At 40.1% G+C, this 23025-nt stretch overlaps 1 protein-coding gene across 1 annotated transcript; it reads right to left on the minus strand.

The window, feature by feature from the left end:
* Window positions 1-5111: 5111 nt before the first annotated feature.
* On the minus strand, window positions 5112-22222 carry LOC131543585 (B-cell receptor CD22-like). Its single transcript, XM_058781073.1, has 10 exons — window positions 22213-22222; window positions 21673-22011; window positions 13091-13342; window positions 8602-8949; window positions 8082-8333; window positions 6734-6997; window positions 6573-6657; window positions 6402-6447; window positions 6016-6278; window positions 5112-5883 (listed from the first exon to the last, which is right to left on the minus strand). The coding sequence occupies exons 1-10, from the start codon at window positions 22220-22222 to the stop codon at window positions 5850-5852; spliced, it is 1893 nt and encodes a 630-aa protein (XP_058637056.1). The 3' UTR covers window positions 5112-5849.
* Between the last annotated feature and the right edge of the window lie 803 nt (window positions 22223-23025).

A 23025-nucleotide genomic window follows, 5' to 3' on the forward strand; every position in this document is an offset into this window, starting at 1 on the left:
GTACACAGTAAATGACACAATCTAACACGTGGTATTTTAACAGTCAATTATTATGATGGCCTCTCTGTTATGTCTGACTGTTAAAATGGCATATGTCTCAACCAACATTATAAAACCATGTCAAAATGAAGAGACGTAGGCTACTCATAACATGTATTGTGGGGTAACGTTAAACAGGCTGACTGTGAGCACGTGACAGTTAAAACATTAAGATTATTTAAACAATTAAAATGGAAAAACAATGAGTAATTAACAAGCTTTCACAACGAACGTGCTACAGTTTATTGTGCTGCCAGTAATACAACACAGGCTTATCATGCTAACAATTCATTTTACAGCATTAGAGGCTAATATATGATGGCTATGCATTTGTGGCAGGGTAGTTGGATTCTCCCTGTATAGAATATTGTTAGCCTATCAACAGGCATGGGTGGGTTTATAAAGGGCTGATTGGTGTCAGTCGGATGTGTCACTTTCAGGTGCCCCCGCCCTTTTCTAGCACTGGTGTTTGATGTTGGGTGCTCGTTAGCGGTGTGGCTAATTTAGTCACGGCTCGCTTTGGCTTGATTTCGTGCATCTATTGGAAGGGTAAGCATTCTAGCGGCGTTGTTTAGTGTCTTTTATATCAGTGTTATATTAATGTTATCATTTTTGTACTATTTTATAGCTGTACGAGATGTCAACTGGTTAATGTTTGCGACGTGTGTTTGGTCGGACTGCCTACTCTGGTATGTGTAAAATTGTGTACATAACTGGGGATTTTAGCTATATGTGGGAGCTTAGTTATGTGTGTATTTTTGTTGCAGCATCTTGTTGCTTGTGTACTGCTTTACACCTGCACCACTTTCGCTTGAGGTGGCAGATAGCGGGATTATCCAGTGTACCTCATCTACACACGCTACTGCTCCACTGACAACACATTAGTTACTCCACTGCACACCTCAGACCACTTCCTCATCACTTCTAACCTCACACTAACTCCGGACACAGCACATACTCCCCCACAGGTCACCTTTCGCCGTTATCTACGCTCGCTCTCTCCCTCTTGCCTTTCCTCAATGGTTACATCTGCACTTCCTTCACCCTCTCAGTTTTCAGCACTGGACACAAACAGTGCTACTGACACTCTTTGCTCCACTCTAACATCTTGCTTAGACAACTTTTGCCCCCTTTCATCCAGACCAGCACGCTCTACCCCCTCTGCCCCCTGGCTGTTTGATGTTCTCTGTGAACATCGCGCTAAACTAAGGGCTGCAGAGAGGAAATGGCACAAATCAAAAAACTCTGCTGACCTTAGTGCGTATCAGTCACTCCTCTCTTCCTTCTCTGCAAACGTCTCCTCGGCTAAATCGACATACTACCACAACAAAATCAACAACTGTTCTGACTCTCGCACACTTTTCAAAACTTTCTTTTCTCTTCTCTGTCCTCCTCCCCCTCCTCCTTCATCAACTTTTACAGCTGATGACTTTGCAATTTTCTTCACAAATAAAACCAGAACCATCAGTGACCAATTCCTCCCACCACAAACTGATAACTTCATACCGACTAACACACACTCTCTCACCTCCTTCTCTCCTCTCCCGGAGACGGAAGTTTCAAAACTCATCCTTTCCAATCATCCCACTACTTGTCCGCTAGATCCTATCCCCACTCACCTCCTTCAGGCCATTTCTTCTTCGGTCATACCTGCGCTTACTCACATTATCAACACCTCTCTTCACACTGGTACATTTCCAACAGCATTTAAGCAGGCTCGGGTAACCCCACTGCTTAAAAAACCCTCTCTAAATCCAGCACTTTTAGAACACTGCAATGAATGGAAGAAGGGATACAGGTCTGTAAAGACTCTTGAGCGAGTTGTGTTCAACCAACTCTCTTTGTTTCTTGCGTAGAACAATCTTCTGGACAACTACCAATCTGGTTTCAGAAGCGGCCACTCTACTGAGACTGCTCTACTCTCGGTTACTGAGGCCCTGAGACTGGCAAGATCGGCTTCCAAATACTCTGTACTCCTCTTACTGGAGCTGTCTGCTGCTTTTGACACCGTTAACCATCAGATCCTCCTGTCCACTCTCAGAAGGATGGGCATCTCCGGAACCGCGCTCCTGTGGTTCGAATCTTAACTCTCAGATAGGTCCTTCAGGGTGTCTTGGAGGGGTGAGGTTTCAAAGTCACAAATTCTTGCTACTGGGGTTCCTCAAGGCATAGTGCTTGGGCCACTTCTCTTCTCCATCTACATGTCGTCATTCGGATCGGTCATTCAGAAGCATGGCTTTTCTTATCACTGCTATGCTGATGACACTCAACTCTACTTCTCATTCCAACCAGATGATCCGACGGTAGCTGCCCGCATTGCAGCCTGTCTGAGTGACATCTCTGAATGGATGAAAGACCATCACCTTCAGCTCAACCTTGCAGAACTGCTCGTGGTCTCCACCAATCCATCACTTCACCACAACTTCTCTATACAGCTGGGTTCGTCAACCATAACTCCTTCCAGGACGGCCAGGAACCTTGGAGTTGTGATCGATGATCAGTTAAGCTTCACAGACCATATTGCTACAACGGCCCTTTCCTGCAGATTCGCCTTATACAACATTAGGAAGATTAGACCCTTCCTGTCCAAGCATGCCGCACAACTCCTCGTCCAAGCTCTTGTTCTCTCCAGACTGGACTATTGTAATGCTCTCTTGGCGGGCCTTCCCACATGTACTATCAAGCCTCTGCAACTGATCCAGAATGCAGCAGCCAGAGTGGTCTTTAATGAACCAAAGAAAGCTCACGTTACCCCTCTCTTCATCACGTTACACTGGCTACCAATAGCCACTCGCATCAAATTCAAGGTACTGATGTTTGCCTACAAGACAACAACTAGGACTGCACCAATATATCTAAACTCACTAGTTCAAACTTATGCACCCTCCAGAAGCTTGCGTTCTGCAAGTGAACGATGCCTTGTGGTGCCATCACAAAGAGGTACCAAATCCCTCTCACGGACCTTTTCCTGGACTGTGCCCAGCTGGTGGAATGACCTCCCAATCACAATTCGAAGAGCTGAATCTTTATCCATTTTCAAGAAACATCTAAAGACGCATCTTTTTCGCCAGCACTTGACCAACTAATACTAACACTTACCTATTCTATCTATTTAAAAAAAAAAAAAACCCTAGCTACGTGTACTGTGCTGGGCTAACTGAATCTTGTCATGGCACTTGTATACTGCTGCACTCTTGATGGTCTCATTGCGTCTATTGTTCTCATATTGTACGTCGCTTTGGATAAAAGCATCTGCTAAATGATTAAATGTAAATGTACTCCCGCTGCTGTCAGCCCTTTGCTTCTACGCTGTTTTGCATCGGTGCTGGCTCTGCTTTGGTGTGGCGGTTGGCTGCAGTTTCCAGTTTGTCTGGTTCTGTTAATTTTAATACTCTTCAGCGCTCACACCGGCTTCGTTAATCTGACGTGACTGACTGCTGCAGTGTCCGGTATGTAGAAACGAAAACATGGTTGAGGGTGTCAGGTTTCTCATTCGAATTACTTCTATTTAATGATGTGTTGTCTTTTCTGTTTGGTAATGTGTTGGAGGGTTCCTGCTACAGTGCGTGTGTTTAGTTGAACATCAGTACCCAGAAATATGCTGCTGTCTTGTTCCTTGTTGATTTGTTTATTTTGTATTAGTTTAATTTTGCTTTTATGTATTAGTAGTTTGTGTTCTTTCTGTTGGATGGTTCATCTTGGCTTTATACATCTGTTTATATAAGGCCCCATCGGCCTCTGTATGTTATAGGCCTAATGCCTGGTGACCTCATTCATTTTATTATCTGATTGTTTCTTTTCTTTTGACCTGTGTATTTCATTGTGTTTGGTTGATTTTTGTTTTTGACTGCAGGTGCTGTGTGTCCAACAAAATAAAGGAGGAGGCAGATTTTCCACACTTGTGCGGTGGTGGTGCTGTCTTGTCATCGTGTGCGGTGTTGTGCCGTGTCGATCACCAACAGTAATCTCACTGGGTATTGTGTGAGTGAGTGTGTGTGTGTGTGCACTGATAGTGTGGTAACTGAAATGTATGCTTCTTTAGGAGTTGATACCAGTTGGTCACAGCCCTGTATATCCTTTGTGGAGTTTGTGTATTTTGGAGTAAGCAGTATCATTTTGAGTTTGTTGTTACTCATGTGGTTTTTTTTTTTTTTTTCCTTAACCAAATTTAATAGATTCAATAAAACAATTTATACTTTTGTACCCACGTCTCTTGCTCGTTTATTTGGTAGACTTGAACCTGTTTCCTTGTAGCACCTGAGGGTGCGTAATATTTCCCTGGGTGCAAGTCCCAGGGTGGCGTAGTCATCTCTCTAGTGTTTCTGTTGTGCAACGCCACTCTGCTACACATTCAAGACTATTTAGCAAATCACGATCACTTCGGCTACGTTAACTCAGCTCGCCTTGGCTGCTGCAATCTTCCTCACTGTATTTACAGACGAAATATCAAGCACCATTTTAACATAATAGAACAATAGAATAAAGACCAAAGATTACCTTTTAGATTTACCCAAAACGAATTATATCTTGTTTAACCACTACAGAGACATCAGAGCCAGCGGCAAATGTCAGAAGGACTAGCCGAGGTTATGCTCCTTCCTTCGGGATACATGAGCACTGAGCGCCCGGTGATCGCGTGGAGCTCACGTCTCCGAAATCGGCGACGCACATTTTCAAATAGGCGCTGTTTTTATACATAAACCGCAGATTTGAGTTTTAAACAACTACATTCTCGACTGATACGCGTCTACTGTAGGCAGGCTTTAGCGGTTACGGCACGTCCGGTGTGTTTCTCACCTATCGAGAAGAAACAAAGCAACCTCTGCGTCCGATCGCAGGCCTTCCACACTTGGGTAAAGTTGGTTTTATATTCGCACATTCAAAACACTCACACATTTCCGCATTCAATGGCTTTCTAATTATATGTACAATAAAGTTATTTTTTTGCAAATTCTAATCAGCGACATCATTGTCAACCTACTACATTTTTTTTCACAATCGATCAAAATGGGCAAATATTGTTTTAATGTCATACTTACTTGAGAATGTCTGCTTAATGTCCAATGTAGTGTGGTTAACAAAGTAACTGAATGCAGAAGTCCGAATGTGCGAATATAAAACCAACTTTAACCAAGTGCCTTCCGCTCCTTGAGTTCTCTCCAGCGCTGGAAAGCTGATCCGATATTTACACGGGACCTACTTCTTGCCTTATCGTTCCGAAGACGTTTTCCTCTTTTGTATTTTATCCGCCATCTCTATCTTTCTGTCGCTTGGCTCGGCTGTTCACTGAACGTTCTGTCCTCCATATCATGAGTAGACACACCCCTTACTGCTGATTGGCTACAAGTTTGTTTTGGTACTCAGCCCCAACTCAGTTTTTGAAAAATTGCTTACCCTGCCTTTAAAATTATGGTTACAGGTGATGGCCATAAACGTGTGTGTCCCAATAACAAAATAATAATAGATATCTGAAAAAAATATGTCTTATAAGCAGGTAGCTGGAAATTATTAGAACTTGGTTAGGCTATTTATAGGCAAATAGACCAGAGCAGCAGTTAAATGTAAAATGTGCTAAATTGTCATAACAATGATGTCAAAATGGAGACTTTCTGACAATGTTAAAATTTAATGTATTTAGCAAAAAAAAAAAAATCACACAGTATGAGCACACAAAAGAAAACATTTGTTCTACATTGACTGTACAAAGCGAGAGCTAAAAGGCCTTTGACTATTACAGGTCTGAGGGGTGTTCATGTGTGAGTGTAGAGTGAAGGCAGTGTGTGTGATATTCACGCTTGACCACATGTTCTTCATTTGACTGAGCTGTAGATCACATCCTCAGATCTGGGGAGAAAGGAAAGGAATATGTTAATGTGCCACCAGAAGGTGACAATCCATCATTTCTACAACACAAAACAAGAGGTCTGATTAAGCCTTGAATATGTTTCATTTGGGTTCAGATGAATAATTTCTCACCTGTTGGCATCAGACGGATGCTGCATCTCAATGGTCTCTTCAGTCTTGTTCATGTCTTTCTTCTTGAACTGATGGACACTGGCATACTGAATGTCTTCAACATCTCCAGAGTCTTTTTCTGTTTGTTTTCTCCCAGAGCGTTTGGGCTTCTTCGCTTTAATGTTGGCATACAGATCATCCCCCTGATTGGCTGATACTAGTGAATACACTGGAACGTCATTGGTCGAAGCCGTTTCTGCTGATCTGCCAACACGATCATCCTGCTGTTTTATAAAATAACATAATCACAGATATTAAAAGATCAAACTGAAACATCATGTCAAATATAAAATATATATCATGATCCTGCTGTTTTTGTAGATTCAGGTATGTATTTTCAAACTTGCCTGATTTTGTCTGACAACTTTAGCGCCACCATCTCTCCTCTTTTTCCTGGAAAAAAAAAAATGTTTGTTACAAAGTACTGAACAGTAATATATTGCAAGTAATATTTAATAATTTGCGATAAGTTTAACAAATCCTGCATTTGTGTTAACTTGTGAAATGTAGGAGCTTACTTAATAAACACAATGATGATGAAGATCAATCCTCCACATCCCGTCACAATCCCAGTAACTGTGTGCAGAGCAGCTCTCTGAGCCCCTGAAACAACATGTTCATGAAGATCATTTCACACCAGAGACAGATGAAACTCAAAGAGTCTGTTTATACAGAATACCTTTAACAGAGACTGAAACAGACGCTGATCTCTGAGATCCATGTTGATTCTGAGCCTCACAATAGTAGCGTCCACTGTGACTGGAGTTAAAGCTGGAGATGATGAAACTCTGTCCAGATCCAACAGCTGAGGTTTGATCCTCCTTAAACCAGCTGAAGATCAGAGCAGGAGGGTTTGAGTCACTGCTGCAGCTCAGAGTCACTGAATCTCCCTCCACTATTTCACCAGACGCACTGATGGACACAGAGACGCTCTGTGGAGGATCTAAATTAAATATATTTAAAATATGAACATAATTATTTTATTTAAGCCATGACTTTCCATTAGCATTATTGACAGTTACTGAAGTGTATCTAAGTAGAAATCAAGAGATTTTGGCCCCGTTTACACTATAGTGCGTTTTCGTTTTAGAATGAAAACGATCAGCGTTTACACTACCGTTTCCGCTGCGTTTCAGAAACGATCTCCGTTTACACTACACAACCGAAAACGCATGTCACGTGACCATTCATGCAGGTACAACCATAGATATGTATAGGTAGATCCCTATTATTTAGATCGCGGACGCATCTGTGTGCTTGGTCTCTATGGGTACAATACAGAGCGTTCTGTTACTGTTTACACGGTCGTCAAGGATACGCAGAGAGAATGTGGGCAGTCACGCCATCGTTTCCAAAAGTCTCAGTTTTGGTCCGTTTACGCTGAAACGCTACCCCAGAGTTTTCAAACTAAAACGGGTCTGCAGCGTTTTCAAAAGTCTCCGTTTTCGACCTTGAAAACGCCAGAGTAGTGTAAACGATAGACGTATCCGTAGCAAAAGTTATGTGTTTTAAAACGAAAACGCACTAGTGTAAACAGGGCCTTAATTTCTGTGATGAGATCCGAAGATGAAAATCTACATCTGAACTGGTGCACAATAAATAAAACAGTATTATATTTACTGATTTATCAACCCATGGATCATAGCCCTGCTAAAAAAAAACAATAGAAGCCCAATAGAAACCATCACTGAAATTCCAATGGTTTCCATTAAAATACCATTATAAACCATTAGCGTTTTCCAGTAAAACCATTACAAAATTCCTTTTTGTAGTGTGTTTTGGGCATTTTTCCAATAGGATTTAACATCCCACCATTATAGTTTCCATTAAAACCAATACAATTCCCATTATAACCATTAAATTCATTACATTTTCTATTGTGTTTTGGGCAGGGTTCATTACATTATTAAAAATAAATCCTGTCTTCTAAACAAAAGTATCATGCAGCCTGAAACAAATTCTGAGAAATTGAATCACAATAATCACTGAAATAATTCACTAATGTTAATGAATCAGTTTGTACTCACATTCAACATTAAGATAAACAGGTGGAGAGATCAGATGTTGATATCCGGAAACAGCACACTGATAGTTTCCTGAATCATGACGACTGACTGACCGCAGCTGAAGCTGATTCTCTGAGATGATTCCTGGAGTTACTCTCTGTGCGTTTCTGTACCAGATGAATGTTGTTTGTTGAGGCAGAGAGCAGCTGCTTTTACATCTCAGAGTGACTGAATCTCTCTCTTTCACACTCTGCTGTGTCTCCACCTGCAGATCTGACAGAACAACAACAACTCACTGATTCACAATCAGATTGAAATTAATTAAAACTTTAAGAGGATGAAACTAGTAAAGAATGAAACATTTATGCATTTGCTTTTATCCAAAGTGACTAAGCATTGCATCAGTACATGTATTTCCTGGGAACTGAACCCATGACTTTGGCATTACTAGTGCTGTGCTCTACTGTTTGAGCTCCTGGAATAACAGGAGACATAATGTGTGTTTGTGTGTCTGTGGTGTATTTCTGAGAGTTCACTATACCTGTGACGTCCAGCTGAGCTCCAGGACTCCCCGTCCATTTTCCACCCTCAGTGTCGGTAGTGAATCTGCAGTAGTAGATGTGTTTATCAGCTTCTGTTACATCAGTCAAAGTGATACTGCAAGTGTCTTTATATTCACGGACACACTGAACTCTTCCTCTGTTTACTGGGTCTGAACACAGGTCAGGGGTTTCTGTAACAGCTACAGCAGGTTTGGTCCAGAAGACTGATGTGAGCTGATGATTATGAGGATATTTTACAGTACAGGACAGTTTCACTGTTGATCCCTTTAATGCACAAATATATGAAGGGCTGTAACTCACTCCCCAATCCTGCTGGCCAACATCCCCTGAAACACAAAACACAGAAATGAGAAAGATAATTAGGCTTTCAAACACATGAATCTTTCATTTTCTTCTTGATTTCAGCTGATGCCTAACTTTACGAACTCTATTCAAGAGAAATAATTCACTAATATTAATGAATCAGTTTGTACCAGAGGTGTAAAGTCCAGGGGTCAGAAAGTAAAATTCCTGCCATATGTTTATTGCACCCATGAACTCAGCAGCTGATTTCACCAGAGGAGGAGCCAAGTCAGTCCTTTCAAGTCACAAGCAAGTCCTCTAGTTAATGAGATAATTAAGTGACTAATTAAATGATGATTGTGCATTAGTGATGAACACCTGCTGTTATTGAGAATTACAGAGGATCAGATGTTGATGTTTTATTGGTTAAAATGATGCCACCATCACGGAGATCAGTTTGCTTTAGTTGGGCTCTTGACCCTTGGCTCTTGTGTTAGATCTCTCTCTGTAGGAATGTGTGTGGTGTTGTACAGTGAGCAGCTATTAACTGTTTTTATGTGATGAGATAGTAATCATGAGCTGGCCTGATTGTATCCAAAATAACTTTTTTATTATTTATATTTGTAGTTTTTGAATAATCAACCCCGTGAAACTACAGTATGCAAGGAAAGTATTGCTCTAATAGTTGTAATGAATTATTAAATCTACTGTATATAATGCATGTAAATATTTGAGCTCTTGTACTATTTGTACTATGTGACAATCAACAAAATGCTCCATGCTGCAATGCATGCTGGGTAACACCATAGTAAAAACAACTCCCATCATGCACTGCAACATGAATACTGTCACCACTGTTGAGGATCCTTTGATAAGTGTTCATGTCTAAAAGCTTGAGCTCATGCATTTCTTTTTTCCCAATATTTAAGCATTACAGTGGCATTTATTTAATAGGACTTTTTTTGTAGTTCAGTAATAGCTGAATGTCAGTCAATAAACCAAAGAGAGACACCTTCATGATTTTCATTCAAAGAATTTGAAAGCAGCAAGTGTAAGCTAATCTGTTACCTCAAGCTTTTAATTCAGCAGTGTAAAAATATTTGTTGTGAAACAATATTGCAATTGTTCAGTAGCAAATCACTTTGCGCTACTAAAAGGGTCAAGAGCCCAAATAAAGCAAACACTGATCTCCATGATGGTGGCATCATATTAACCAATAAAACATCAACATCTGGGCTGCGTTCAGCCCCGACAAAACGGTGCAAAACGTTTATTAAACGGAAACGGTGGTGCGTTGAACACCATGTTCTGATGACGCAAGTGCTGCAACTATGGCAGCTGAGAAGGCCATTTTTGTGTTCTTTTTGAAGAATTTTTGGAGCCTGATGAAATCTGTATAAATACGTGTTTAATACTGAAAAATACACTCGATGTTACAGTCACTGCCCTTGCCGTCCAGAATAAAAGAGAACATCCCAATCGAGTGAAGGGATTTGTGGAAACTGTGGTTCCTAATTATTGTGATCCAACATTTGCCTCGCATTTCAGGATGAAAAGACAAACATTTCAGGTGAAAGATAATCCACTTCTTACCTCCGAGACTGTGTTATGATCTATATGACCTTATTATTTTTATTGTGAGTATTAGGCTTATCATTATTGTTGATCACTGTTGTTATGCTATGATATTGTAATATTTACCATTATATAATCAGAGGAGCATAGACTTGGTCGGTGTTGTGTCATTTAAGTCACTTAAGTGAGCCTAAACCTGCAGCTCAACAATAATCAGAACATAAATTATTATCTGTGAAAAAAAAAAAAAATGCAGTCACTTAACCTAAACCTACAACTCAATAATCAAAAAGATAAATCAAAACATAATTTCTGTAAAAAATAAAAACAATGCAGTCATTAAACCTGCAGCTCAACAAGGTTTTTGGAGACATGCTCACTTTCTACACATTCATCTTTCAGTCCAAGTTATGAGCGGTGAGGTACAAAGATGTGTGCACATACACATAAGGAGAGCGCGAGTGTGTCACACACACACACACACACACACACACACACAGGGTCTCTCTCCGGTATAACACTCAAACAGTGGCAAAGACACCTGAGCTAGTAGTTTGTTTGTTTTTTTAAATGACGTGATTTTGAACAGATGTAAACAATGGCAGGAGGCTTAAAATTATAGACGTGATACCAGCTAAATTTAATTATTGTACTAAATCGCAGAAACGTAGTACTTTGGTCTGCTATTCCCTGCTCTGTGAGGTAACGTGAGGGAGGAAACTAGCTGAAGTTAGCTAGTTAATTAGCCATGTTATCTGTCTCGGTAGCAAGCCAAATAGAATTTATTTCAACACTGAAACAACCGGCGAATGGGTCTCTGTCTTGATCGAGGGTGAAAGAGAGAGGAATAAAGAAGACACATATCGTGAAGTATTTATTTAGCGATCGGCGCCAAAACGTCATCTGTACGGAACATCGTTGTGTACGGAACATGGTTAGTCTACGTCACCCGAAAAATTCCCATACAGCAGACTTCGTCTTTTTGGACGGGGGAAAAAGTTCCTTCAGCCATCATCCTACACACAAGTGACTCTCACTGACCGCTCGCACCAGCCAGAGGAGGAGGGGTCGTGTGACTCATTACGCTCTTCACTGCTCACAACTGAGTACTGCACTTTCAGTCTTTGACAACACGTGAAAAACTGTGCATACCGCAGGAACGGTGTAACGGAAAATTTTAGTGGTTTTGAAACCGCGAATTTTCCAAACCGCGGTATACCTTGAAACCGGTTATCGTCTCACGCCTACTTAGGCCTATATAAAAGCATCCAAAAAGCAGCATGTCATGGGACCTTTAATACCGCGTGGTTTATGTGCATGTTGCTGCTGATTGGACTGACATTTTTGACACACCCGCCAAACAAGAGAAAAGGTATCTCAAACCCCGTTGCACACCGTTTCCAGGAAACATGTCGTTAAACCCGGAAACAGTAGCAAAACATTGGGCACCAGTCTGAGCTTGAAGGTGCCCCTGATCTTCTGTAATCCTCAATAACAGCAGGTGTTCAACACTAATGCACAATCATCATTTAATTAGTCACTTAATTATCTCATTAACTTGAACTCTTTGAGGACTTGAGATTTGACTCGAGACTCGTTTGTGACTTGAAAGGAATGAGTTGGTTTATTCAGTTTTCAGATTTTCAGTGAAATCTTAGCCTTTTGAAGTTTAACCCTCATATTAATCCATATGGCAATTCTTGTCTCCGTACCCAAATTTAAGACCTCTTAAAATTGAGACTTTTTGTACCATTTAAGAGTTGTCATGGCCTTAAATGTAAACAATTGAATTGAAGACGTTTTAAGGACCCGCGGAAACCCTAAAAACAGGAACTCCCTACAGTTCAGTGCAAACATTTCTGTGATGCATTTGGCAAAAAAGTTTTGTTGATTATGAATTTTACCTTTGAAATTTGAGGCAAGCGCAACTCTGGCGTCCCCGTTGTTTGTGAGCAGTGGTGTGATGGCGATTTAAATAAAATACAGATTTCCAAACGTACGAGTATCCCCTTGAACTTGGTAAAAAAAATAATCTGTTTACCATCTTGACTGGAAAATACTGTTTTCATAGTCAGTTTTTCATTTATAATTTGCTAATGTTAGTGAATGTTTACATTAGAGTGCACGTCCTACTACGCTGAAATTAATGAGCGGATAGCGACCTCTCCTGGTTGGAGACAGTATTAACATCATAAACTGAAAGCAATCTTTATGTGACTTGCTTTTTAAATGTTTTAAAATTGATCATCCGAGTCTAATATGTCTTAAAAATTTCCCATGTGGCCTGTGTGTATTTGCAGCATGTTTGTGTTTTTGTTTGTTTGTGTTGTGAGTTTGCAGCGTGTTTTGATCGCAATGTGTGTATTTGCAGCATGTGTGTTGTCAAATTGATGAAGATGGTTTCTTAATTTTCAGGTTTTTTTATTTTTTATTATTATTATTATTTGCAGGTGTTTTTTCATTTGCAGCAAGTTGAGCTCCGGCCACTGTATGCACCTTTTACACTAGCAAAGATTTTAGTTGGTGTCTAGACTCACAAATTCAGTCAAAAAAAAAAAAAAAAAAATAGTGAAATATTTAACTAATGTTAATGAATGAATTTGTACTCACATCCTACTTTGAGATTAACAGGTGGAGAGATCAGATGTTGATATCCGGAAACAGCACACTGATAGTTTCCTGAATCATGACGACTGACTGACCGCAGCTGAAGCTGATTCTCTGAGATGATTCCTGGAGTTACTCTCTGTGTGTTTCTGTACCAGATGAATGTTGTTTGTTGAGGCAGAGAGCAGCTGCTTTTACATCTCAGAGTGACTGAATCTCTCTCTTTCACACTCTGCTGTGTCTCCACCTGCAGATCTGACAACAACAACAACAACAACAACTCACTGATTCATCAGTTTAAAGGAGAGGGTGCTCGCTGCAGAGCCAGATGGGAGGAGCTGGAGCTCTATCTCCTTCTTGCTGGAGGTAATGGGTGGAGCTAGACACCTAACCACACCCTAACCCTAACCCTAACCCTACCCCAGGGTTTCCCAAACTGGGGTTCGCGAGGGAATTACAGGGGGTTCATGAGTTGATGACAAGCAGATAATTAAAATATATTTATTTAAAAAAATAAAAATAAAAATAATAGGCTACGTAATATTAAAATAAAAAATCTAAATACAACTAACAAACATATATATTATTTGTTTAATTTGTGTCATGACCGACGTCTTGACAACGGACACGATATCAGAAAACTGTGAAGTCACGCAAAATGGACAGGTTGGTTTTTGTCCAGCACAAAAAAGTACCAAAGCAAGAAAATCACTGTAAGTAATGAGGACTACATCAAATTCAGACTTGCATCCATAGACGGTGCTAATGGCAAGCCCTCTCACATGTGTGTTAAATGTATGGAGAAACTGGCAAATGAATGTATGAAACCAGCTTTTTTGAGAAGACATTTGGAAACAAAACATGCAAACTTGTCGACAAAACCAGCTGAATTTTTCCAGACAAAGCTGGACAGTTTAAAACAACAGCAGAAGCTGATAATTAAAACAGCCACTGTGGCCGAGAATGCCCTGAAGGCTTCTTATGTGGTATCACAGCGCATTGCCAAATGCAAAAAGGCCCATACAACTGCGGAGTCTCCGATTATTCCTGCCGCAGTTGATATATGCGAAATTATGTTCGGACCAGAGCAAGCTAAAAAAGTTTAAAAAATACCACTCTCCGATAACACTGTTTCTAGGAGAATTTGAGAAATGGCAGATGACACTGAAGCGCAGCTAATTGATAGATTTAAAAATGGAACTCCGTATGCGCTGCAAATTGGTGAGTCTGTAGATGTGGCAAGTCAAGCCCAACTGCTGGTTTTTATTCGCTGTGTCTGTGAAGATGTTTTGGGGTGCTTTATCCTGCCAGAAAGAACAACAGGAGCTGAGATTTTAGACGTAATCAGTCGATTCATGACATCAAAAGGACTTAGTTGGGAGAACTGCATCGGCATATGCACCGACGGAGCTAAAGCAATGACGGACTCAAGGAAGAGATTCATTGCAAGAGTTAAGCAGGTGTCACCCAATATTGTGGCAACACGTTGTGTTTTACACAAAGAAGCACTCGCATCAAAAGAACTGTGCCCAGATCTGAATGAAGTGCTTATTTCTGTTGTTATAATTGTCAACTTCATTAAGACACGACCATTAAATGTTCGTATTTTCTCAGCACTCTGCTCTGAAATGGCGCTGATCACCATGGACTTCTTTTACACTCAGAGGTCCACTGGCTGTCTCGCGGATCCGTTTTGCGGCGAGTTTTTGAGCTGCGCAATGAGATCGCTCAGTTTTTATCCGATCAGAATTCGAACTTGGCCACACACTTCAAGGACCCTGCATGGAACGCAAAACTTAAATACTTGGCAGATGTGTTTGATGAACTGAATAAGCTTAACACTAGTATGCAGGGTCCCCATACAAACATCCTGGACCTGTCCGACAAAATCAACAGATTTACAGAGAAGGTTCGACGCTGGATAGAACGGGTGAGAAATGGAGTAACAGCAATGTTTTGATCTCAGCAATCACAGTTTTCTGCGTCAGAATTGTGGACGTGATATAACATCGTTTTGGTTGAGCCCTGTTGTTTTGTCAACATATCCAGAGCTCACACAAAAGGCACTAAAGATACTCTTGCCTTTTGCAACTACATACTTGTGTGAGAGTGGGTTTTCAGCCCTGGGCTCCATTAAAACAAAGCAAAGAGCAAGGCTTGATGTCAAAGATGAGATGAGGGTGTGCCTGTCAAAGACTGCCCCCAGAATTGATGATTTGTGCAAGGCTCACCAAGCACACCTGTCACATTAAAAGGACACCTGTCACACTGAATGTCTACCAGTGTATGTAGACGTTATTTCCATTACGATTTGACTTTTTTTTTTTTTTCAAAGTAAAGAAATGTTACAGGTTTATTCAAATGTAATGTAAAAGTGAAAACTTAAATGTATAATAAGAAAACCCCCCATTTGGGAAATCCTGTATTAAAAGATTTCTAAATTATAGTCCAGTGTGAAAAAAAGTAATGTGTTATAAAGTTATTTTACATTATATGTTATTTGAATTGTACTAATATGAAATTGTATATGTTCAAATGTGTTATAACAATGTATGCAATGACAAGAACTGGTCAAGATTTTTGTTAAATGACAAATTACATTTAAGTTTGCTACTTTGTTTCTTGATGAACCCTTTCACACACCTTCAGAACACTTGGGAACGTAAGTCAAAAACCCAGTCAACAATTTGATCTCACAGTGATGTCACCATGATCTCACAGGATACTCGTGATGAGGTCACAATGTGAGGTAACAGTGAGCTAAAAGTGTAACCTCACAGCGCCCTCACTGTGTGCTCATACTAATGTGAGGTCAAAGTGCACTCACTGCACAGAGACTAGATTCTTACTAAGTAAGTAAGAATACTAAGTAACATTCTTACTAAGTAAGAATGTGAGGGCTGTAGATACTGCTTTGGATGCGACTAGCTCAAGGAGTCCTGTACATTGTTCGGTTTCGGTTGAGCCCGTGCAGCAGGGCAACTGGGTGACAGTGAGGCGGCATAGTCGCGGGTCAAAACACCACTCTTCCGTTCCGATCAGAACATCAAACAGGTTCTCCCCACTCGGTGAAGCACCCACTGAGAAACCTGATGAAAGTGCTCTAGTTATTGGCGATTCTATTGTACGGAACGTGAAAATAGAGTCACCAGCCACCATAGTCCATTGTTTACCCGGAGCCAGAGCGCCTGACATCTTGGCAAATTTAAAAGTGCTGACTAATGCTAAACGTAAATTCAGTAAGATTGTTATCCACGTCGGCGCTAATGATGTTCGACTTCGCCAGTCGGAGATCACCAAAAATAATGTTAAAGAGGTGTGTGAACTTGCAAGTACGATGTCAGACACTGTAATATGCTCTGGTCCGCTCCCTGCTTACCGGGGTGATGAGATTCATAGCAGACTGTCGTCACTTAATGGCTGGATGTCTAAGTGGTGCCCGCAAAATAACATAGGCTTTATAGACAATTGGAAGAATTTTTGGGGCAGACCTGACCTGTTGAAAAGAGATGGTGTTCATCCCTCCTGGGGTGGTGCCGCTCTTCTCTCTAGAAATATGGCACATAGTCTTAGAGTTTGTACTTGACTAACTGGAGCCCAGGTCAGGAAGCAGACAGACTGGCTAAACCGTCCGTCTGCTAGCCGCCTCACGTCACCAAAGTCAGTTAACTCTCAGCACATAGAAACTTTTTCACCTAGATATCACTCTATAGAGACTGTGTCTGTTCCCCGAACTAGAAAATACAGAAAACATCCAAACCAAAGTAATAGTAACAATTTAATTGATGTTCAACAAATAAAAAAACGATATAATACAGATAAACACACGATAAAGCTTGGCTTATTAAATATTAGATCCCTTTCTTCAAAACCACTTTTTGTAAATGATATGTTCACTGACCATAAACTAGATGTGCTTTGTCTGACAGAAACCTGGCTAAAACAAGATGATTACATTACTTTAAACGAGTCTACACCCCAAGATTACTGTTACAAACATGAACCGCGTCCAAAAGGTAAAGGGGAGGTGTTGCTACAATTTATAGAAATATTTTCAGTATCTCTCAGAGGTTGGGTTTCAAGTATAATTCGTTCAAGTAATGGTGCTTCATATAACGTTATCCAAAGAAACAAGTGTTAATGATAAATCCTGTGATGTTTGTACTGGCTACTGTATACAGGCCACCAGGGCACCATACAGACTTTATTAAAGAATTTTCTGATCTTCTATCGGAGTTAGTGCTGACTGCAGATAAAGTCCTAATCGTTGGTGATTTTAATATCCATGTTGATAATGACAGAGATTCGTTGGGATCAGCATTTATAGACATTCTAAACTCAATTGGTGTTAAACAACACGTGTCAGGACCTACTCATTGTCGAAATCATACTCTAGATTTAATACTGTCACATGGAATTGATGTCAGTGGCGTTGAAATTTTGCAGCAGAGCGATGATATCTCAGATCATTATCTAGTCTCCTGTATATTCCATATAGCTAAAGCTGTAAAGCCAACTTCTTGTTACAAATATGGTAGAACCATTACCTCTACCACAAAAGACTGCTTTATAAATAATCTTCCTGACTTATCTCAGTTCCTCAGTATATCCAATAGCTCAGAACAACTTGATGATGTAACAGGAACTATGGACTCTCTCTTTTCTAGCACTTTAGATGCGGTTGCTCCTTTACGCTTAAGGAAGATTAAGGATAAGAGTCCAACACCGTGGTATAATGAGCACACTCGCGCCCTAAAGAGAGCAGCCCGGAAAATGGAGCGCAGCTTGAGGAAAACTAAATTAGAGGTATTTCGTTTAGCTTGGCGGGAAAGTACCCTATCCTACAGAAAAGCATTAAAAACTGCTAGATCTGATTACTTTTCGTCTCTTCTAGAAGAAAACAAACATAACCCCCGATATTTATTCAATACAGTAACTAAATTAACGAAAAATCAAGCATCAACAGGTGTTGGCATTTCCCAAGAGCATAGCAGTAATGACTTTATGAACTACTTCACTTCCAAGATCGATACTATCAGAGATAAAATTGTATCCCTGCAGCCGTCAGCTACAGTATCGCATCAGATAGCGCACTATAGATCCCCTGAGGAACAATTCCACTCATTCTCTACTGTAGGAGAGGAAGAATTGTATAAACTTGTTAAATCATCTAAACCAACATCATGTATGTTAGACCCGATTCCATCTAAACTACTAAAAGAGCTGCTTCCAGAAGTCATAGATCCTCTTTTGGCTATTATTAATTCATCATTGTCATTAGGATATGTCCCCAAAACCTTCAAATTGGCTGTTATTAAGCCTCTCATTAAAAAACCACAACTTGACCCCAAAGATCTAGTTAATTACAGACCGATCTCAAATCTCCCTTTTCTGTCAAAGATACTAGAAAAGGTAGTATCCTCACAATTATATTCCTTCCTAGAGAAAAATGATATCTGTGAGGAATTCCAGTCAGGATTTAGATCGTATCATAGTACTGAGACTGCTCTCATTAGAGTTACAAATGACCTGCTTCTATCATCTGATTGTGGTTGTATCTCTTTATTAGTTCTACTGGATCTTAGCGCTGCGTTCGACACTATCGACCACAACATTCTTTTGAATAGACTACAAAACTTTGTTGGCATTAGTGGAAGTGCCTTAGCATGGTTCAAATCGTACTTATCTGACCGCCATCAGTTCGTAGCAGTGAATGAAGAGGTATCATATCGATCACAAGTGCAGTATGGAGTACCTCAAGGCTCAGTACTAGGGCCGTTACTTTTCACGCTCTATATGTTACCCTTGGGAGATATTATCAGGAGACATGGTGTTAGCTTTCACTGTTATGCTGATGATACTCAGCTCTATATTTCTTCGCGGCCCGGTGAAACACACCAAATTGAGAAACTAACGGAATGCATAGTCGATATAAAAAACTGGATGACGAGTAATTTTTTACTGCTAAATTCTGAAAAAACAGAGGTGTTAATTATCGGACCTAAAAACCCCACATGTAACCTAGAACATTATCTAACACTTGACGGCTGCTCTGTCAATTCTTCTTCATCAGTCAGGAACCTAGGTGTGCTGTTCGATAGCAATCTGTCATTTGAAAGCCATGTTTCTAGCATCTGTAAAACTGCATTTTTTCATCTCAAAAGCATATCTAAATTGCGACCAATGCTCTCAACGTCAAATGCAGAAATGTTAATTCATGCGTTTATGACCTCAAGGTTAGACTATTGTAATGCTTTATTGGGTGGTTGTTCTGCACGCTTGATCAACAAACTACAGTTGGTCCAAAATGCAGCAGCTAGAGTCCTTACTAGAACCAGGAAATATGACCATATTAGCCCGGTTCTGTCAACACTGCACTGGCTCCCTATCAAGCATCGGATAGATTTTAAAATCTTGTTAATTACTTATAAAGCCCTGAATGGTTTAGCTCCTCAGTACTTGAGCGAGCTCTTATCGCATTATAGTCCTCCACGTCCGCTGCGTTCTCAAAATTCTGGCCGTTTGATAATACCTAGAATATCAAAATCGACTGCGGGCGGCAGATCCTTTTCCTATTTAGCACCCAAACTCTGGAACAGTCTACCTAACACTGTTCGGGAGGCAGACACACTCTGTCAGTTTAAATCTAGATTAAAGACCCATCTCTTTAGCCTGGCTTACACATAACACATTAATACGCTTCTATTATTCAAATCCGTTAAAGGATTGTTAGGCTGCATTAATTAGATGAACCGGAACCGGGAACACTCCCCATAACACACGATGTACTCGTTACATCGTAAGTTGAATGGCATCTGCGCTAATGTTTGTCTGTTTCTTTCCTAGTCTGTTTCTCGGTCCGTGTCCGATCAGATGGTGGGTCGGCGCCGGGAGGTGATGTCTGCGGCCCTGATCGTCGGCGGAGACCAGGACGCCGGATGACCCCAGAGATATATCCCCAGATATATCACCCAAAAATAACAAAATAACTAAAATATAATAAAATACCTAACTACATAATACTACTATTGTTAGAAATTGCAACAAAATTAAAATAGAAATATAAACTTTTGAACTGCGGGTTTCGTCTGGTCAGAGGAGAACTGGCCCCCCGACTGAGCCTGGTTTCTCCCAAGGTTTTTTTCTCCATTATGTCTCAGAGGGAGTTTTGGTTCCTTGCCGCTGTCGCCTCTGGCTTGCTCAGTTGGGGACACTTAATTTCTAGCGATTATCGCCGATTTGATTGCACAGATACTATTTAAACTAAACTGAGCTAGACAATGACATCTCTGAATTCAATAATGAAATGCCTTTAACTGAAAATTGAGTGTTTAATCTTATCATTATACATTACTGACACTCTATCCTCCAATTTGATACTGTTAAGTGCTTTGACACAATCTGTATTGTAAAAGCGCTATATAAATAAAGGTGACTTGACTAGGTACCCAGCATGCATTGCAGCATGAAGCTTTTGATTGTCACCATTGTTGAGATTCATACACTGATTCTTGATGTCTCTCTTTGTGTTCAAATGACACAGTAGTTCAAAATATTTTTTAATTATAATGCTTTTAAAATCCTTCATAAGTCATCACACTGCTTGATCCTACACTGTATAATCAAAAAGCTGTTATAATTAAAAAGTTTATGTTGATAACGTCTCACAAAGACTGCATACTGAATTTAAGTGATGATTTTGTTAACACAGTCTCTTTTTGGTATCATCAGTAACAAACCAATGTCACCTGGTTGCAGTCTCTTTTTGCTTTTCCTTGCCATAACAAATGTGCTTTACAAACACAGTTACAGCAGCCCCCCAAAAAATATAATGTTAGGAAATCAAGGGTCAAGAGCCCAACTAAAGCAAACACTAATCACTTTGACGGTAACATCAAACAAAACATCTAATTCTCAATAAGCGCTTTTGTAGACGTCAGAAATAAAGTCAGTCTGGTTAGTAATGAGTGGAGCTGGTGATGCTGTTTGTGGAGTTGTTTAATCTTTCTCTTCTGAGATCATGAGAGACTTAATGTCTTCTTTTATTTCAGTTGATTTCATCTAAGGCTGTGTCTGGAAGTCAGTTGTATGTTTGGAGAAGGTTCTTATAACAGAAATCTGTTAGCTGGGCGTGCACTCGTGAGCTCATCATGTGAGAGCACTGTGATATCTCTGTGATAGTGTTGAGAAACAGGAAGCAGAATGTCCCCCAGCGACTGATATTTGAGCTGCTTCCTCTCAACCTGCTCAACATTTTGAATTCACAATGAACTCATATATTACTCACACTGTGAGGATCAGCGTATGAGAATGGTGTGACGTCACTGTGATCATCGCGTGATCTCATGTTGACTGGGAATCATGTTACTACAGTTTTGCAACTTTTTTTAAAGAATGAAGAAGGTCACCTTTTACAGTCATTATATGAATGAGTACTCAGAACGTTTTATTTAATAATTCTCTTTTTGTATTCAAAAGAAAGAATGTCATACAGCAGATGGAGTTACATGATAAAGTGCTTGATGTATGTGTGTGTGTGTGTGTGTGTGTGTGTGGTGTATTTTCTGAGAGATCATTAGCTCTACCTGTGACGTCCAGCTGAGCTCCAGGAATCGCTGTCCATGTTCCTCTGTTTGTAGAGAATCTGCAGTAGTAGATGTGTTTATCAGCTTCTGTTACATCAGTCAAAGTGAGACTGTAAGTGTCTTTATATTCACTGTCACACTGAGCTCCTCTGTTTTCTGGGTCTAAACACAGGTTCGGTGGATCTCCATCAGTTACAGCAGTTTTGGTCCAGAAGGCTGTTTTGCGCTCATGATCATGTGGATAGTTTAAAACACAGGATAATTTCACTATTGATCCCTTTAATGCACAAACATACGAAGGACCATAATTCACTGCCCAATACTGCTGACCATCAACCCCTGAAACACAGAAATGAGAAAATTAGGTGGTGTTTCAGGTGTTTTGAAGAACCAATGCTTATAAACTATCTCTTCATTTTGACCATTTCTATATGTTAGCTCAGAGCAAAACACTCATATCAGTTTAAGAGCTACAAGTGTGAAGAGCTCAATCAGTTTTTCAAGAGTGTTAAAGTGTTTGTTTAGTGACTGAAGACTCACCTGCAGTCATGATCACCAAGATCAGAGGAAGAGACGTTACGAGTGACACCACCATAGTGATTTCTGCAATCATAAAACAAACAATTATGACATTATGAGCATCATCTAAATACAACATCACAAACATTATCTTGATAATCAGAGGTCATGATGATTTCTGATTAATTCACAGCTCATTAAAGGCTTGATGTGCGCTGAGGATGTTTCTCAGGTCAGGCCTTGTGTGTCTAAAGAGCTTCACACAATGTTTATAAAACTATAACAAATTTTGAGCTTCTGGAGTTAATATCAACTCATCACCACATTTTCACAAATATCAGTTGCAGATCTACAGAATTATTTTATCTAATGCTAAATGCTGTAAAAATGGTCTTACCGTGCTGCAGTGTCAATGTCTCAGTGTCCACACCCAAATGATAAAACCATTAGCAGCTTAAAGCATCAAACGCCTATAGTTTTCACACTTTAATGTGCAGTCAAAAATATTTGTCTTCCTCTTCCTGGATATGTGTGACACTATCTCAAATGCACAAGACCAACTCCAAAAGTCTCCAGATCCAAACAAATAACAAGCTTTAGAGTTCACTATTGTTAAATCTTTGTGAGAAAACCAGGGGCGGTGCCAAAGAATTTTGAATGCAGATGCTGAGGGGGTGCTAGATCATTGACAGGGGGAGCTGGGCAATCAATAGTAAATACGACCAAAACAGGTTATTATTTTTCATATGAATAATAAAATCACCCAGTCAATTTTGTAACATTTTATTACATGGTTATTTGACACCTAACATTTTTTAGGCCGTTCACTCTGAC

Source organism: Onychostoma macrolepis, chromosome 01, assembly GCF_012432095.1.
Source record: "Onychostoma macrolepis isolate SWU-2019 chromosome 01, ASM1243209v1, whole genome shotgun sequence".
In the NCBI taxonomy this organism is placed as follows: Eukaryota; Metazoa; Chordata; class Actinopteri; order Cypriniformes; family Cyprinidae; genus Onychostoma; species Onychostoma macrolepis.

Bases quoted from the DNA above. Each gene is read 5' to 3' on its own strand.
- LOC131543585 (XM_058781073.1), bottom strand. The intron at 6,448-6,572 runs GTAAGCTCCTAC...TTTTTTTTCCAG, and splicing joins ATCATCATTGTGTTTATTAA to GAAAAAGAGGAGAGATGGTG. The intron at 5,884-6,015 runs GTGAGAAATTAT...CTTTCTCCCCAG, and splicing joins CATCCGTCTGATGCCAACAG to ATCTGAGGATGTGATCTACA.